At 39.4% G+C, this 19,594-nt stretch overlaps 1 protein-coding gene across 3 annotated transcripts in view; it reads left to right on the forward strand.

Annotated features, from left to right (window-relative positions):
* The window catches only part of LOC123509313 (glucoside xylosyltransferase 2-like), a 70,866-nt gene extending 52,297 nt beyond the window's left edge, over positions 1–18,569 (forward strand). Inside the window, exons 6-9 of one of the 3 annotated variants that reach the window (XM_045263540.1) lie at positions 1,155–1,419; positions 4,241–4,414; positions 11,792–11,953; positions 12,510–13,213. In XM_045263540.1, coding sequence (XP_045119475.1) covers positions 1,155–1,419; positions 4,241–4,414; positions 11,792–11,953; positions 12,510–12,524 — 616 coding nt within the window. In that variant the 3' untranslated portion in view covers positions 12,525–13,213. Of the gene's footprint in view, positions 1–1,154; positions 1,420–4,240; positions 4,415–11,791; positions 11,954–12,509; positions 13,214–18,154 lie in introns of those variants that run through there. The other 2 variants (XM_045263538.1, XM_045263541.1) reach the window with 2 other exon arrangements.
* The last annotated feature ends 1,025 nt before the right edge of the window (positions 18,570–19,594 follow it).

Consider the following 19,594-nt stretch of genomic DNA (forward strand, 5'->3'; position numbering starts at 1 on the left):
ATCCTTTACTCATAAATGAAAACGCAAGTATATAACGACGTCATTATGAACCAAAATACAAACACATAAATACATACTAAAATAATACCTAAACCTCCTATCATGATTCCTCCTCCATTCTAATTTACCTCAAAAGGCTGCATTGCAACTTATAGCTCCACTTACTGGTTATATATGAAGTACAAAACGCCGCCCTCAGCTATGCAGCCGAGGGTGGCCCGCTTAGAGCCGCGGTTGTCCTCTCTGCTTCCTCTCTCTCTCTCTGCCCCAATCCTCTACAATTTCCTTCAGGAACTTATGGGGCGTGTCTTGACCCACACAACACGCCCCTCAAAATGTACCGTTCACCAATCAAGTACAAGCTCACGTGAACTCCACGTGTGGTATCAACAACATCCAAGAACGACAACACCACCACAGAATGTTTACCTGACCTGGGCTATATATATCAGCCCGGACTGCCCTGGGTCAACTGGCCTGGGTCATTAAATGTTTCCTTTTGACCTTCCTGCCCTTCCTAATCTCTTTTATGGCTGGATACGGCTACACACCGCATACTGGCGAACTATCATACATCCATAATTCTTTATTTCTTGTTTCTTCATATTTCTCATATTTCACTTATGATGTGGGCATCTGACAGGTATAAGGAAAACTGCCCAAGGGTTGTCTGCTCTACTCAGGAATTGACATCTCTCAGCAGTGATACGGAGGAACTGGTTCCTTGATAGAGTGGCAGACGTATGAAATCAAAGTATATTGAGACTGTTAGTGGTGAATCAATCGAGTTAAAAAAAAATATATATATATATATATAAATGAAAATGACAGATGGATATTCTCTTAGGTAGGCATGTTTCGTCTGGGGACTGACGCATGTAGGCCGGTGCTTCCTGCATGACCTTTGGGTTATTATACTTTTTTTCTTTTAGATTATTGGACTGTCAACATTACTCTTAAGGATATGTATAGACAGTATAGTAAACGTCCAAGTATGAAGACATATTTAATATCATCGGGGTTTCTTATCAAATAAGGCAACTACTGATTTTCATGCATCTACTCTGCTTACCCTTTTTCCTTTGTTTCATCTTCCTTTCTATCCCTTTCCCCACGAACCAATCAACCAACAGTGTATTCTGTTACATGCTCAGACAACGCATAGCGTTCAGCAAGTACAAGCAAGTGTTCTACCCGCCCGGTACGGAGAAGATGAAGAATTTATTTAGGCCCTGCGCCACAGGAAAGCTGTTTCTGGCACAGACCCTCGAAGACAAGGACGCTGTTGTATTCCTGGACACGGATACGCTCTTTCTCAAGCCCCCGGAGATGCTGTGGCGCACATTGTACGACTTCAATCCCTACCAGGTCATTGGCATCGCGCCCTGCCTCTATTACTACGGCCGGCATTTCAAAATTGTGAGTACACTTAGTAATAGCAGTAGTAATAACAGTAGTAGTAGTAGTAGTAGTAGCAGTAGTAGTAGTAGTAGTAGTTTTGCCTCTCCCAGCTGGGGAGACCTGAGGAGGTATTATGCTGCGGGCTGAACGCGTAACAGAGGTGATAGTATCTGGCGTGGAGGCGTACATTCCTCATTCTTTTTCTTAGCCTAAACCTTCTACACCTTGGTTTAACTCAGCCTGTTCTCGTGCTATACATGATAGAGAGGTTGTCTACAAAAGGTAGTTGAGCCTTCCATCTCCTGAATCTCACGCACTTTATATTTCTGCCCGGAATCATGCCAAGTCTGTTCGTCAACTACCTCTAACTACCGTCCTATAGATTTCATCTCTTGCTTGTCTAAAATTTTTGAATCTATCCTCAATAGAAAGATTCTTAAACATCTGTCGCTTCACAATTTTCTATCTGATCACAAGTATGGTTTCCGTCAAGGTCGCTCTACTGGTGATCTTCTGACTTTCTTTACTGAGTCTTGGTCATCCTCTTTCAGAGATTTCAGTGAAAAATTTTGCTGTCTCATTAGACAAAAGAAAAGCTTTTGATAGAGTCTGACATAGAGCTTTGATTTCCAAACTGCCTTCCTACTTTTCTATCCTTCTCTCTGCAACTTTATATCAAGTTTCCTTTCCGACCGCTCTATTGCTGTTGTGGTAGACGGCCACTGTTCTTCTCCTAAAGCTATTAATAGTGGTGTTCCTCAGGGTTCTGTCCTGTCACCCACTCTCTTTCTATTATTCATTAATGATGTTCTTAACCAAACTTCTTGCCCTATCCACTCCTACGCTGATGATACCATCCTACATCTTTCCACGTCATTTCAGAGATTTCCAACGCTTCAGGATTTCAACAGATCACGCAGGGGCGCCACAGAACGCCTGACTTCTGATCCTTCTAAGATTTCCGATTGGGGCGGAGAAAATCTAGTACTTTTCAATGCCTCATAAACTCAGTTCCTCTACATATCTATCAACTCAACACAACCTTCCAGACAACTATCCCCTCTTCTTCAAAGACACTCAACTGTCTCCCTCTTCCACACTGAATATCCTCGGTCTGTCCTTTACTCTTAACCTTAACTGGAAACTTCACATCTCACCTCTTGCTAAAGCAGTTTCTATGAAGTTAGGCGTTCTGCGGCGTCTCCGCCAGTTTTTTCGCTCCTCCAACTGCTTTATCTGTACAGGGGCCTTATCTGCCCCTGTATGGAGTACTCTTCGCATGTTTGGGAGGGGGATGGTGTTCCACTCACAAAGTTTTATTAGATAGGGTGGAATGTCTCATGGACTCCCCTCCTCTGACTGTCTTCAGCTTCTTTCTCACCGCCGAAATGTTACTTATCTTTCAATCTTTCAATCTTTCATCGCTATTTTCATGCTAATTGTTCTACTGATCTTGCTAATTGCGTGTCTCCCCTCCTCATACGGCCTTGCTGCACAAGGCTTTCTTCTTCCTCTCATTCCTTTTCTGTCCAACTCGCTAACGCAAGAGTTAACCAGTACTCTCAATCATTCATACCTTTTACTGGTAAATTCTGGAACTCCCTGCCTGTTTCTATATTTCCATCTTCCTACGACTTGACTTCTTTTAAGAGTGAGGTGTCAAGACATTTGCTCCCTAATTTTGGATAACCCTTCTTATTTTTTAGAGAACCAGCAACAAGTGGGCCTTTTCTGTGGCCACGCGCATGTTCTCTAGTGACTCACTGGGTGGTTTGTTTTTACTGATCACAGCCATCATCGTAGGATAGAAGAAAAGCAGTATTTCCCTCCGACAGTTTATTGATGACTTGACCGTAAGAACTGTGGACAAAGTTCTCCCTCAATTTCTCAAATAATAACACTATTCGCTGGTATAAAACAATTTCAGAATATTGCACAAGCTATAAAATACATTATGCAATCAATTTGGCACTGTTACATTTGGTATAAACTTCAAAATAAGATATGTACCTTATTCACCGCTTTCCTGCGTTTTCACGTCACGAAGCGTATGGCGTGAGTGTCGCCCTGAGGCTATATTGTCAGGAACCGCACTCACAAACAAGCGCGCATCGACATGATGCCTCGTAAAGCATTAAATACTAATGCTCGAGTGCTTTACATATGTTTTCGTGCACATAGAAATACTGAACATTTATTTTATTCGAGCTGAATAATACCGTGGCATATGTAAAAACCTACGTGAAGTAATATATTTTTTTTTAACATTGTGTTTCCTTTGGCTGGCCTTCTCTCCTACAAAACACACACACACACACACACACACACACACACACACACACACACACACACACACACATATTCTACATTTTATTCTAGTGATATAATTATTCATGTATAAATTCGTTGTATTTTTTTTACCTTGGTTTTATGTCAGTAAGAAGATTAAGTCTTTGTTGACTTTTTTTTTTTATTTTACTCAGTTTATTTTGTGTTCTTTAAGTCAAGAGATAACATTTTCAACTTCGTAATCATGCATCGCTGTTCTAAATTCTTATAGATGTTATATTTTTTCAATTCATTCTTTGCTTTATTAAATTAGTTTATTCATTCCTGTGTGATATTTTTTTCCATTATCAATAAACCATCTCTCTCTCTCTCTCTCCCTCTCTCTCTCTCTCTCTCTCTCTCTCTCTCTCTCTCTCTCTCTCTCTCTCTCTCTCTCTGTGTGTGTGTGTGTGTGTGTGTGTGTGTGTGTGTGTGTGTGTGTGTGTGTGTGCGCGCGCACGTGTGTGCACGTGTGCGCGCAAGCGTATGCGTATGTTTGGTGGCAGTACAGTTCCCCACGTATGGGTCAAGTGGCCTCAACTCTGGGGTCCTCGTGATGAACCTCACCAGGGTTCGGGGCTACGAAGGCGGCTGGACGGAGAACATTATGCGCATTGTGGACAAATACAAGAGAAAACTGACGCTCCCAGACCAGGATATTCTCAACATTCTCTTCAGTAATAAGGTGAGTCCATGCCGCCCAGCCACAACACTCATATCATTACTATTGCGGCCGCTGCTACTGTTGTTGTCATTGTCAATACTGCTACTAGCACTGCTTCAAATAATAGATGCTATAGACTTATTGCCATTACTATTTGCACCACTGACGCCAGTATCGTTCACACCTGTTGTTACTGTCGCTTTTTTTTATGTTATGGTCTATAGCGCCTGTAGACATACTTGAGTTTATGTAGGAAGTGCTGTTATGCTTCCGTCCGTTAGTGGCGCAGGCACTTTTTATTTACAGTGGTACCCATATTAGGACCCAAGCGCATCTTTGATGTAACCACCTAGAACCTGGCTATCATGGTGACATGTAGATAACTTTAAACCACTCGACAAATGGCATAGCTTCAAAGCAGTATGCGGTGGTATTCGAACCTACGCATGGACGTCTGCCCGATCCCACGCTCACCACCTTATCCAATGCGTCACCTCTTCCCGTAGAGTAGTAACCGCTGTTATCACTGACAATATTTTTACTAATGTTGTTACCACTGACACTATAAGAGTACTGTAACGGGTGGGAGGAAGCTGTGGATTTCACTTGTGTTTACTTTAATACTTTTCAATAAGGAAACAGGCTACGGGGAATAAAAGCAACAAAAAAGGCCTATTGAAGTGCCACTCCTTATATAAAGTGGAAAGTTATACTAGAAATAAACGGTAAGGTTCTTGTAACCTCCTTCTTGGAGGAGTTAATCACAAGGACAAACCAATCTCTTGCCCTCCTCGCATGCTACTGGCTTGAGTGGCCTCCGATTGACCTTGTGTGCCTGATTGACTTAGAAAATAAGTCAGAGAGAGAGAGAGAGAGAGAGAGAGAGAGAGAGAGAGAGAGAGAGAGAGAGAGAGAGAGAGAGAGAGAGAGAGAGAGAGAGAGAGAGAGAGAGAGAGAGAGAGAGAGAGAGAGAGAGAGAGAGAGAGAGAATCTTTATTGGCCATTTGTATTAAAAATAATGTAACATACACAAGTTGATAAAGCCTATGTCCATTGAGCCGTGGGTCTTTTATGGACATTGTTTCAATATAAGAAATAATATATAAAGCAGACGTAACCTTTAACTATATAAGTTACTAGATATAGTAAATATTAATAAGGTAGTAACAAATTATCAATAACAAAAAAAAATAATAATAAGTAAATGATAATAATAATAATAATAAATAATAGAAATAGTAATAATAAAAATGGAAATAGTAGTAGTAATAATAATAATGATAATATCAATATATTACTGTAATAATAATAATCATAATAACAGTAATAAGTAATACAAATTTTAAATAAATTTGCATTAGGAGTATTAATCACAGTATTCATATATTAATGATAACAATTATAAAACTAGGTAACCAAAAACAAGCATGTTGAAGACAAAAAAAAAAAAACAGGAGTAAACAATGTTAATATAATTACAATGAAAATTATTTATTAGTAATACGCAATTCAGAACTGTTAAGAAATAATGCTAAAAATAATGGATGACAATAAGAACATGAAAAACAATACATTTACGATTTTGTTGCTAATAGTGAAAAATTTTATTATTTCTTAATTTTTCTTTTAATTGCAATTTAAATGAGTTTACAGGTCTAGTTTTGAGGGTGTCAGGGAGTTGGTTCCAGATCTTGGTGCCTCGGGTAAGAACACTATGCTGGGCATGAGAGGTTCTACATAATGGTAACATGAGGTGATTAGCTTGTCTGGTTAGGATGTTGTGGGGCATGTACTGAAAACCACAGTCTGTTGAATATGAATTAAGAGCCTTGTATACGAATAGTGCTGTCTGGTACTGAATTATGTCATGCAGTTTCAAAAGCTTGAGTTCTTTAAATATTGGGTCTGTGTGGTCGTATTTACTGTTGTGGGATATTACACGAATTATCTTTTTTTGTGAAACAAATAATTGATCAGTACAAGTTTTATAAGCACCTCCCCAAATGGCTGAACAATACATTAGATACGGATAAGCTAATGACAAGTATATTTGTTTCAAACAATCTGTATCACATAAATTTCTTATCCTATATAGAATTCCTGTTATTTTAGATAATTTATTTTTAACATCCTCTATGTGTTTGTCCCACCTTAACCTATTGTCAATAGTGATGCCTAAAAATTTAACCTCCTGTACAGATTTGATTGTTAGATTGTTGATTCTAATATTGATGTGTTGTGGATGTGTCATGTGTGGATGTGATAGCATGTAATAGGTTTTATTTATATTTAGTGTTAATTTGTTGCTGTTCAGCCAGTTCACAACGTGGATTAGTTCATTATTTAAAGTGTTACACAAAGTGATTAGATTATTACCCTGGATAAAGATGTTGGTATCATCTGCGAAAAGCAAAAATTTAAGCTTTTTAGTGGACAAGGTTATATCATTAATGAAAATTAAGAATAATAAGGGCCCAAGAACTGATCCTTGTGGAACACCATAAGTAATGTTTTGGTAGGATGATGAAGTGTTGTTGAATACAGTGTACTGCTTCCTATGACTCAGATAACTTTCAAACCATTGATATGCTGGTCCCCGAATACCATATCTTGACAATTTCTTCAATAATATTGAGTGATTGATGGTGTCAAATGCTTTGGATAGATCACAGAAAATGGTTAGTTGATGCATCTTATTGTCTAATGTATTATATATGTTTTGGCAGAGGTGGTGTATTGCTAATTCTGTTGAAAAATTTGGCCGGAAACCATATTGTTCATTAATCAAAAGCGAGTGTTGTATTAAATAGTCCATTAATCTTTTTGCTACTAGTTTTTCAAAAATTTTACTTAAAGTTGGGAGAATAGATATAGGTCTGTAGTTAGACATCTGTGAAGCATCGCCCTTTTTTAATATTGGAATTACTTTTGCAATCTGTAAATGGTTTGGAAAACATCCTTCTGTAAATGATTTGTTAATTATATATTCAAGAAAAGGAGTAATGACTTCATCGCATGCTTTTATTACTTTTAAACTGATATCATCATACCCTGGGGCTGTTACTTTAAGGTTAAAAATCACATTAGAAATGTCTTGACAGGTTGATGGTCGGAGATAGAATGAAAATAACACAGGTTGAGGTAAAAAGCTTTCAAATGATATTGCTGATTCATCTATGTTTTGTGCTAAATTACTGGCAATACTACAAAAATAGTTATTAAATCTATTAGCAATTATATGATTATCAGAAATAATTTTTCCCTCTGATATAAAAGATGCCTGATTATTTTTATGATTCCTTCCCATTAGATTGTTAATAATTTCCCATATTCGCTTAGTGTTTCCAGCATTTTCTTTTATTGTTGATTTATGATAGTTCTCCTTTGCTGTTCTTATTACAGTTGTTAGAATATTTCTATATCTCTTAAATTCTGTTCCGTAAGTTAAAGGCCACTTTGCGTAAAGTTTTGTAGCTTATTGCGATGTTTGATAGATGTCTTTATTGCTTCAGTGATGTATGGTTTAGATGCGTGTTTCTCTTTTTTTCGTATATTCTTTAACAGGGAAATGTTTATCATATAATGTTAGAAAAGTTTTCATATAGGAATCAAAATCATTGTTGACTTGGCCAGTCATGTCTGTTTGCCAGTTAAAGTTTAACAGCTCTGCTTTAAATGAATCAATTGCATTATTACTATATATTCTTTTTTTCATTACCACTCTATTCTGATTTGAAGGACTGTCAGGCATATTAAATTTTGCAAAAATAGGAAAATGATCACTTGTGCCACTTGTCTCATAATTTTGTGAATTGTTAGTCCAGATGTGGTCTATGATGGAAGCTCATGTTTGTGTCACTCTTGTAGGTTTTGTTATTACAGGAAAAAATAGGAGTGAATACATTAAATTAATGAGGTCACATTGCTTTCATTATGTTTGAGTAAATTGAGATTAAAATCGCCCATTACATAACACAGAGCATGTGCAGATGTTATTGAATCTATAATATCACCAAAGGATTTGAGGAATTCAGCAACATTGGCATTGGGGGATCTATATGTCATTCCTATTAAAAACTTGCATGGCCCTGTGACTTCCAGAATAATGTTTCTATATGGGGCAGTTGTAGAGAAAAATTCTGAAGTATCTTACCTTGAAATCTGGTATGCAAATAAATAGCTAACCCACCACCACTTGTACCCTTATTCTGAAAAAAAACGTATCATAGGAGCAAATATTATACAAAAAAGATAAATGGTCACTTAATCTAGTTTCACAAAATCCTAATATATCAAAAGTAACATTAATAGAATTAAGGCACTGATCCTGAAAAGTATCAAAATGTAGTGGCAAGCTACTTATGTTATATGATAACATTTTCAACTCCCTACTTGAACAATGCTTGTTACTGGCATTTATGGAAAAACAATAATTACACTTAGGTTCTTTGAAGTATCTAACAAGGTAATTGTCAACTGAGTTTGTAAATTCACTTTCCATAAAAGGATTATAAGACAGGTTATCAATTACATTAAGTGGAAATTCATGCTGAATTCATAGCTTCAAAAAAATATCATTATCTAATTGTGAAAAAGGGAAAATAAATTAATCCCATGACTAAGAAAGTGAGTAGGAGTCATTACAGTTTTTAACCTTACTGTCTCTTAGGCCTTGTTGACCTTTTCTTAGTTCCTTTTGATTGTGTTGGTGGCTTCGGTGTCACCCTCTTTCCTGTAGTACTCGAGGCACTGTCCTCTCCATCAGTGTCAACAGCACGAGTAGAGGCCCCAGCAGTAGTCGTAGAACTGGGTGAAACCTCGATGTTGTGTGGTCCTCCTACTGCAGCTTCACTGTTTACCCTCTTCGCACCACGTAGAGTACTGAAGTGGAGTGGTTCATCAGCACTGGCACCTTCGTCACCATCCATCCGACTAGCACCAACTGAGGCATCGGAGCGGAGTGGTTCACTAACAGCAACCGCTCCCTCCACCAGCCCAGCGCCGAGTGAAGCGTCGGAGCGGAGTGATTCACCACCAGCAAAAGCAGAAGCTCCATTCATCCTCCCCGCAGCATCCGAAGCTACGGAGATGGCTAGTTGACTAGCAGCACCGGATCCAGTCAACGTCCTTGTACTTTGCCTTTCATTAATGATTAGCTTGGTGTGTCGGAAGTATGCTATTTTTCCCTCGCTTTGAGCTTGTTTCAGCAAGGGCATTTTCTGCTTCTTGATGTTTTGTGAAGCTGCACATAGATCTTCATTAAGGAATATCTTTGTCCCTCGAAGCTTCACAGCATTTCTCAGGACTGCCACCCGATCGCAAAACTTTGTGAATCGAGCTATGATGGGTCGATGACGATGGTCCGTTCGGTGACCAACCCGGTGAGCTCTTTCCAGTTCCAGGTTCGGCAGCTGTAATTTCTCTTCAAGTAGTTTGGAGACTTTTACTGCAGTTTGTTCCCATGTTTCGGCTTCACGTTCTTCAATTCCAATAACTTGCAAGTTGTTTCTGCGACTGTAGTCTTCTTGTTAGTTGCACCTTTCTTCCAATTCGTCCAAGCGATCGTTTTTATCTTGCAATTCTTCAGATAAGTTCGTTATTCTTTCTTGGTACTCTCTTTCTGCTCATTCAAGCTGTTTCACTTGGTGTCTCAGCTCGTCGACCTCACTTTGGGTGAATTCCAGGCTCCTTGACAGGTCATTCACGCTTTTTGTGAGTGATCCAAACTTCTCATCCATTTTCTTCGTAAATATTTCAAGTGTGTTCTTGTAAGCATTTTCATGGGTTTCAAGTAGAATTTTCAACATTCCACTGTCCATATTGAAATACTTGAGAAGTCACTCAGTGGATCCAGAACACTTGTATACAGGGAGTACTGGCAAAGCGCGGAAAAACACGTCCCATCGCAACGACTGCTAGTCGAGAGAGAGAGACGCTGGTCGGCAGGCCGATCTTACACCGTCGCTTCGGTAATACTCCCGGTTCCCCTAACTCCCAATTGTCAGCCTGTGCGTAGGCGAGCGTCCGTGGCAGACAAGTAGACCTCGCAAGCCAAAAAACATTCGGAAAGTAACAGACTCACCAGATCCGGCATCAAAGTTGCTAAGTCAAAGTTGCACTTGAAAAAAATAATAGATCTGCACCCAGCTCTGATAAATAACTCTAAAGCCAAGTGGGGTCAAATGATTAGAGGGATACCAACCAGGACCAGTTTTCAGACCATTGTTGTTTTCATATGTATTATATTTTCATGTATGTGATTAGCAGAAACGTTAGAGATTTTATTGAAAATAAGAACAGATTGATTGTATGAAATTTGAATGTTATCGCCTTCTACGTACCGTTGAATAAAATGAACGAATGGAAAGACAGATGCATATGTTTCACCCCTTCAGTACCAGGACGTGTTTCCATATTCATTCTGGTTACTATTTGGCGATTTTCTATAACTTGAGAATTTTATCTGGGGATTAAGATAATGAAGATTCTGGCCATTAATCTTCTGACCATCATAGACTCTTCCTAATGCAAGTAAAATCGTCCAATCATACCCATAACACATGGTAAAAAAAAGCGTTCCAGTACTGAAGGGGTTAACAATAACAAGGTCAAAATTATGAGCGTAGGTAAGACACCCGCACCTTATGTACACAATAAACAAAGCAGCTTGACGAGTTCAAAGAAAACACGAATTTATGAGTTAAAGTCAGCTTTGACCTCCGTCTAAGAAAAAAAAAATGGATAGAAGCCAAGAATAAAGTATATCAGGTATTAGGAATTTTTCTAGAGGCATTCAAGATAGAAGCCCTCAAGCTATATTTAGTGGGATTTGAGTCTATTGTGGCTTTATCTAGACTATGTTGCTCTTTATATTAATAGATCTTTTACAATCAGTGCAAAGAAAAATGAAGAATGACTAGGAAAGAATTAGGGAATAAGAGGTCTTCCTTAAGGAACAAGATTGAAACTATTAGATACATAATTCCTTAAAGGGATATAGGTAGGTTAAGATGGAACTTAATATGTTTTTAAGATATAGAGAGCAAAATGATCAGGATCAACTAACTACGACTGAACAAGAAATAAGGGGTTAAAGCTTGAAAAATGTAGGTTCAAGAAAGACAGAAAAAAGTGTTGGTTCTCAGAGTAATACAGTAATGGACTATTTAGTACTATTTAGGCTTATCAGGAACGCTTTGTTACTTTACTACAACTATTTCCAACAGTCACAGGTTCCCATGAGAGGTCCATGTTGATGATGTATAATCAATAGAAAAACACTCAAAACCCATTGGTTTCTTCAGGTTGAGGTGTGGTGCAGAATTGCAGCAGAATAGAGGCCTTAATTACAGATATATACTAAATATTCTCTTAACTCACACCTCTCTTCACTGTCAGACCACAGCACAGCAACTGTACCAGCTCGGGTGCGAGTGGAACTATCGACCTAAGCTGTGCTCCCATGGCTACAACAAGTGCAGTCGTGCCAAACAGCTCGGGGTGGGTTTACTGCACGGCGCTGCTGTCACATTCATCTACAGCATAGAAAGGAAATTTAAGGTGAGGTAACTAAAATAAATGGCCTACTGACAGACTTGCTCACACACACACACACACACACACACAGCTTCTTATAGCGTAGGGGAGAGCCGGTATGATTAGGACACTTCTTTTTAACAAAAAAAAGACCTAAGCAACAAAATAGAATAATGCTATTGATGTCAAAGTAATCCATCGTCCTTTGTTTCTTCACTATCAATATATCACACTAGTAACTCCTTTGAGTATTTAGCAGTAGCGGCTGAAAGACAAGTTTCTAAATAGTCCGAGACATCCTTAATCATGGTGATGGTTCGGTCATAGAGGAGGAATAGTTCGGTTACTTTCGTTACTTAACACCTATTATCATTACGTAGTTTGAATTTGCTAACAAACCTACGAATATCACTGAGAACAAACGGGAGGCCACGATCTCTCGCCCTCAAAATATATGATGTTAAGCCAGGAATAATTGGACTAGCCCTTTTGGAAAGGAAAATAATACAAAACAGAATGAGTGTATTAACACCAAAGAGACGATATGATAAACAACCGAACCATTGCTGTCGTGTGCAAGGAGACGGCGTGCTAAGTCACCGGGGTTGGGTGCACTAGTGAAGATCCATTCAGCAGTAAGTCGGGAGGTGAAGTCCAGAAGCTGAAGTGCGGCAGGGAGACAACAGCGGTAGCAGATGGAGGTATGGAGAGAAGCAGCAGGAGCCCAGGCTGGCTGCTTTTCCGGTGAGACGAGGAACCAGCTTGAAGAGAGACGAGGTGTTCACCAAGGGACGGTGTGCTGGTGTCTGTCCTGGTTTCAAAACACGGATCCAATCGTAGCCTCGGAAAGGGAGGAGCCAAGGCCAGTAGCAAAGCCTCATGGTACCGAAGCCTCATGGTACCGGAGATCCAAAACTTAACAAGAACCGGACTGGGGGGGATAACGAAGCCGGCAGAGCGTATAGTAACTACCAAGGCAAGGTAGTTTAGGAAGGGAGGAAGAACTGGCACGACCTATCTCCCTCAGAATCACTTTTAAGACATTTTTTTGTTTTCAACTACAAAAATATCACGTAAGATATGCTTTTATTTCATGCAAAACAATAAAGATAAAAATGAATACTAGAATTTACATCTCCAGAATTATGGCTCCTCCTTCTTTTACATTCGCAAAGAGTGATTATAATGAAAAAATAACATGTATCCGAGTTAATGCAGCAAATTTTAATTCACTTTGTTTTATCATTTACATTTTTTTAATCACAGACAATGCATAGAACAAGTCCGATGCATCCCCTTCCCAGAGTGTCGCAATCATCTTATGCTTTTAAAACAACAAAAGCAACACACACACACACACACACACACACACACACACACACACACACACACACACACACATACATCTAGCGTCAACATCGCGCCGCCTTCGCTTACGGTAATATTTTCGTAATGCATCACTGTTTTACCATAGTGACATACACTACCGGTTCTTGACATATTCATAGAGTGATAACTTTCGATATACAATGGAATTAATACACACGAAGATAAGAACATAAATTTTTACCTACATCGAAAAGAACAGCGGTCACGGATTGGAGGTTCCGCGTGATCTGGGTAAACAACGACTCGTACACCCAAGCAGTCTCGTGAACCTAGGACCAATACGCTTTATGGAAAACGTGATTGACGTACAATCCCAGCGTCCGAATCATACCTGCTCTCCCCTTAACGGTTACATCGCACACACACACACACACACACACACACACACACACACACACATATATATATATATATATATATATATATATATATATATATATATATATATATATATATATATATATATATATATATATATATATATATATATATATATATATAAGAAATTAGAACCAAAGAGCCTAAAAGTAAAAAACAAAAACAAAAGGAAGTGACGTGGATATTAAACTATAGAATTACAGATAAGTGAATGGATGCTTCTTGACAATTAAGTCTAGGCTTATGTCTATGAATACAAAGTGATTCAGCAATCATTAATTCAGATAATGTCTTGGCTTTATACAAAATTTTGAAATCCTGTTTCCTAAGAGATCCAATAGTATTTGCATTAACAAAAATAGTCTAAAGGTTAAATCTGCAGTATATTCATGTAACAGAGTTGTTATTACTTTCCTCACCTGATAGCTAATATGACCTTGGAAAGCTAGTTCGTCACGTATCTCAAACTATCTTTCCAAGATCATGTCACCAATGCGTATATATAAATATATATATATATATATATATATATATATATATATATATATATATATATATATATATATATATATATATATATATATAAGAACACAAGAAAGGAGGGAACCTGCAAGAGGCCGCCAGGCCTATACGAGGCAGTCCCAGTGTACTTATCTTACTATTTCCATCTATCTTCCCCATCCATGAATTTATCTAACCTTCTTTCAAAGCTCCCTATTGACTCAGCTCTGACTACATACCCACTGAGACTGTTCCACTCATCAACCACTGTTTGAAAACCAATTCCTTCCCATTTCTTTCCTAAACCTGAATTTTTCAAGTTTAAACCCATTATTTCTGGTTCTGTCCCCGCTATTGATCCTAAGCACTACATTCATGTCCCCTTTGTTGAAACCCTTATACCACTTAAATACTTCTATCAGGTCTCCTCTTAACCTACGTCTCTAAGGAATGCAGATTAAGTTTTTCCAGTCTCTCTTCATAGGAATATCCTCATTCCCTGTATCTTTTAGTCATCCTCCTTTGCACTGACTGCAATTGAGCTATGTCCTTCCTGTGAAGTGGGGACCAGAATTGTACCGCATAGTCAAGATGTGGCCTGACCAGCGCCAAGTATAATTTTAGTATTACTTCAGGACTCCTGCTTTTAACACTTCTAAAGATGAAACCTAATACTCTATTCGCCTTATTTCTGGCCTCAATACATTGCTTCCTTGTACCGAGATCAGAGCTAACTATGACTCCTAAATCTTTCTCATACTTGGAACTTCCTAGTGCCACGTTATCTATCGTGTACCTATTGCTTGGATTATCTCTACCCACGCTCAGCACCCTGCACTTGTTAATATTGAACTGCATTAGCCATCTATCTGTCCATTCTTTCATCCTATCCAAGTCAGCCTGCAAAGCCTTGGCATCTGAATCGGACCTAATTAATTAATCTACCTATATTTGTGTCGTCCGCAAATTTACTGATACCATTATAAATTCCACTATCCAAGTCGTTGATATATATTAGAAATAATAATGGCCCTAAAACTGAGCCCTGTGGGACCGCACTAACTACTTCCTCCCACTCGGAATTAGATCCATTAACTACTAACCACGCTTTAATGCAGCCTAATATTCTACCCTCTATACCGTGTGCTTTAACCTTTTTAAGAGCCTCTGGTAAGCTACCTTGTCAAAGGCTTTACTGAAATCTAAGTATAGAATGTCATAATTATCACCCTTATCTGCCGTCTCATAAACCTCACTATAAAAGCTCAACAAGTTTGTAAGACACAACTTCCCCTTCGTAATTCCATGTTGTGTGTGATTTATCAAGCTGTGTTAGTCTAGGTGTTCCTTAATGTTTTTCTCTATTATTGATTCCATTACTGACAGGGCTGTAATTAGACGTTAGGGTTTTATCCCCCTTCTTAAATATGGGAACCACATTAGCTTCTCTCCACATTGTAAGTACCTCACCTGACTCCAGTGACGTCCTAAAAAGTACCGCTAGAGGCTCGCTGACGACTTCCTTGCATTCCTTTGGATATATTTCATCAGGTCCTGGTGACTTGAATTTCTTTAGTTTATCTATCTCCTGTTCTACCATCGTCTTAATTACATGAATATCTGTCAGCTTTTCACTATCTTCTGTCTTAAATACCTCTTCGCTATCTGGGATTTCCTGTGTGTTCTGGGTGAAGACAGTTAAAGAATACACGTTCATAATTCTACTAATCTTTTCCGCGAACTAGCCATTTCTCCATTTGCTGTCTTTAATGGACCTAATTCTTCTCTACTCTTCGTCTTGAATAACTGAAAAAATCCCTTGGGGTCCGTCTTTGCTTGGTTAGCTACCCTCAACTCATATTCACTTTTAGATTTCCTCCTTAACCGCTTAACTGTTCTTACTAATTCATGGTATAGTGGCCTTAAAGCCTCATCTCCTGCCTTTAGTCTCTTATATATATTCTCTTTTTGGCCTATACATCGTTTTAATCTGTCTGTCATCCACTTAGGATCGTTGTTTCGTGATTTTATTGTTGAATGTTGGCTAACTGACCGTCACTTATTTTTCTTAGGAAGTCGGTATACATCTCACCAATCCTCAGCTGACCCAGGTTTCTCCTTTGTTCTAATCCAGCTCCCCTCCCCGCCTCACTCTCTCTCCGTCCCACTCCGACTTCGCACCTCGCCCCTTTCTCTGCTCTCCCCTTCCTTCTACTAGACTAAATCTGCCTTGCCCCTGCCAAGCGATTTGTAAATACTCCCTTAAGCCCTCGAAATTAGCCTTCCTGAAGTCAGGGACTTTTTTTTTTTTTTTCTAAAAGTTTCATGCCATTTCAATGTATACCGTATCTCTTTGTGATCGCTGTTACCTAAATGGCCTCCAACCTCCACCTGTGTAACTGCCTCCTCCCTGTTTGTCAGAATTAAATCTAGAATATTATTTCCCTGAGTGGGTTCTAAAATGACTTGCTTTAAAAAAATTATCCTGTATGATCTAAAGGAACTCATCTGCTTCCTTGTTACCCACCATCAAGCTCCAATCAACATTCCTATAGTTAAAATACCCTACCACACATACCTTACTGTACCTGGCTGCTCTATTTATTTCCTCCCATAGGGAAGAGTTTATTTGGTCTGAAGCATTTGGTGGCCTGTACACTAAACCCATTACTACTGATTGAGACCCATCCTTAATATCTACCCATAGAGACTCTGTTTTGCTGTCTGTCTTAATTCTGCTGTTTATGCAACATTGCAGTGTGTCCTTGACGTACAAGGCCACTCCTCCCCCTCTTCTGTTTTCCCTGTCCTTATGAAAAAGTGTATAACCATCAATTTCCACCTCCTGATCAAATACCTTCCTGACATATCTAACCAGGTTTCTGTTAAAGCAATTATATCAACATTTTCAACACAAGCTGCTCCTCTCAGCAAATCTATCTTATTTAAAAATACTCCTACAGTTTGTGTAATACACTTTTAAACTATTCTTCACGTTTACTAAGCTGGTTACTTTTCTAGCTTTGCCTATTCCTTCCTGCCTATGGATCACCGATCCCCCTTCCGTCTCCTGTCCTCCGAAAAAAGCGCCGGAGTGCATTTAACTCGCCTTCAAGTGTTCCAGCCAGAACCCGAACACCTTGGCGTGATAAATGCACTCCATCCCTGGCATACAAGGTGTCTTTGCCGTAAAAGCGGTCCCAGTTATCAATGAACGTCCATCCATTGCTCCTGCAGTGATCTGCAAGTCTGCAATTTAATGCAATAGCCCTGGACAGCCATTCACCTCCCAGTCCCCTCCTTGGCAACACACCGCATACCACAGGGATTGCATCTTTATTCCTAATTTTAGCCAAAGCCTCCTGAAATCTCCTAAACAGCTCCTCACTTCTTACCTTACAAAGGTCATTTCCCCCCGCGCTGAGGAAAACAATGGGTTTGGTGCCGTCCGCCACACACGTGTCTAGCTGAGTACTTATCCCAGAGAGATGGGATAAGTACTCTCTCTGACTTATCCTCTCAATTCCTGCCCCCGTCCTCCTCCTCCTGTCCTTATCACAAAACGCCGCTTCCAAATGTTTCACCTGACTGTCACCTATTAGTATTATCTTACCTGCGAGTAGGGACCCCTCTACCCTCCTCACCTCGTCGCTTCCCGGCTCCTCTTTCTCCTCCTCCAACACAGCGAAGGAATTTTCCGTTTCCACTCGCTGTGTCGCATATTATATATATATATATATATATATATATATATATATATATATATATATATATATATATAGAGAGAGAGAGAGAGAGAGAGAGAGAGAGAGAGAGAGAGAGAGAGAGAGAGAGAGAGAGAGAGAGAGAGAGAGAGAGAGAGAGAGAGAGAGAGAGAGAGAGAGAGAGAGAGAGAGAGAGAGAGAGAGAATTTTTATTTAGTGTTGTTGACTTGACTAACCTTTGTGTGTTGGGCAGACGATATTTGAAGTGTGGAAGCATCACCAGATTGGGGAGTCAGAGACAGCTTTGCTGGAGCGCTTGAAGACAACATTAAGTCAACAGAATTCTCGGGGCTGCTCCAGAGTCTCGTTCATTGACAAGATATTGCTGCAAGGAATGGAAAACACGGTGAGAAGACGCAACTGAGGTAAAGAGGGCTAACAGGGGTAATGCTTGGAGGAAGCAGTAAACATCTGCCAAACTGATAGCTACTCCTAGTGAGGTTTGAAGCTCTGGATAAAGGAATACTGTGATCTCATTAACAACCTGGCCATGATTTCACTGAATGTTTCCACTAATCTCAATACAAGGGAAGAGTGTTACAGCCCGCCCGAAACATACTCCACTACCATCACCTGCTCCGCTTGCTATCTCGTTTGCCACCTCTCCACCTCCCCTTCCATGTCACCGTCTCATGAAGCCCCGCTACTGTCCCGAAGTTGGATTCACGCGGCCCCATTCGACTCAAGCGGAAGTGTTAAGCGAGCTCCCTGATTTCTGGAAGTCAGTCGAGGTCAAGGCCTCAACCAGTAAACACTACGCCTCTTGGATTACCGAGTACAAACACCTCTCATTGTAAGACTTCTTTTAAACTCTGTTTTCAGGCTGGCATCTGTGGGCGTTTTTTATTTTTTTTTTTTTTCTCTCATAAATGTGTTGCCTTTGGTTCGTGTTTCTCCTGCAAATGATATACAAATAGATAACTGTATTGGTGGAAAACACCTTGAAAAGAGAACACTGAACAAGTGGCGTAAGATAGAAGACTTTTAATAAAGACTTAGAACATATAAATGAAAGTGAGAAAGAAGACTGCAGCTGGTATGTTAACTGTTAACCTAACTGAAAGGGGAGCTGAGAAAAAGTCTTGGAAAAAGATTTAGTTCGTTGAAAATAAGTAATAAAAGCACAAAAAAAGCATATAAAAGTGGAAAGAAGGATTGGAAAACAAAACAGAGTACACAGAGATTTCCATCCTTTAAAATTTCAATGTTCATCACCAGCTTCGGCTTTCCTCTCCCTTCACTAACAGTCGTGGTGAACTAGCCTTCAACTTTGCTATCCTGCATGACCTAGAGCAACTGATGCACCACCCTACTGACTGTCTTGAAGATGCGCCATACATTCTTGACTTTTTCTTCACCTCTAATCCTTCTGATTATGCTGTTACCCTATCTTCACCGTTGGGCTCCTCCGATCACAATCTCATATTTGTATCATGTCCTATTGTTCCATTCCCTCCTCAGAATTCCGCATGTGGAAGTGCCTCTGGCGTTTTGCCTCAGTCAGCTAGAGGGACCTAAGGAGGTTTTACGCTGATTTTTCCTGGCTTTCGTGTCAGAGACACATCTCTTTGTGCTGAATGCATAACAGAGGTGATAGTGTCTGGCATGGGGGCGTACTTTCCTCACTCTTTTT

Source organism: Portunus trituberculatus, chromosome 26 (genome assembly GCF_017591435.1).
Source record: "Portunus trituberculatus isolate SZX2019 chromosome 26, ASM1759143v1, whole genome shotgun sequence".
NCBI classification, from domain to species: domain Eukaryota; kingdom Metazoa; phylum Arthropoda; class Malacostraca; order Decapoda; family Portunidae; genus Portunus; species Portunus trituberculatus.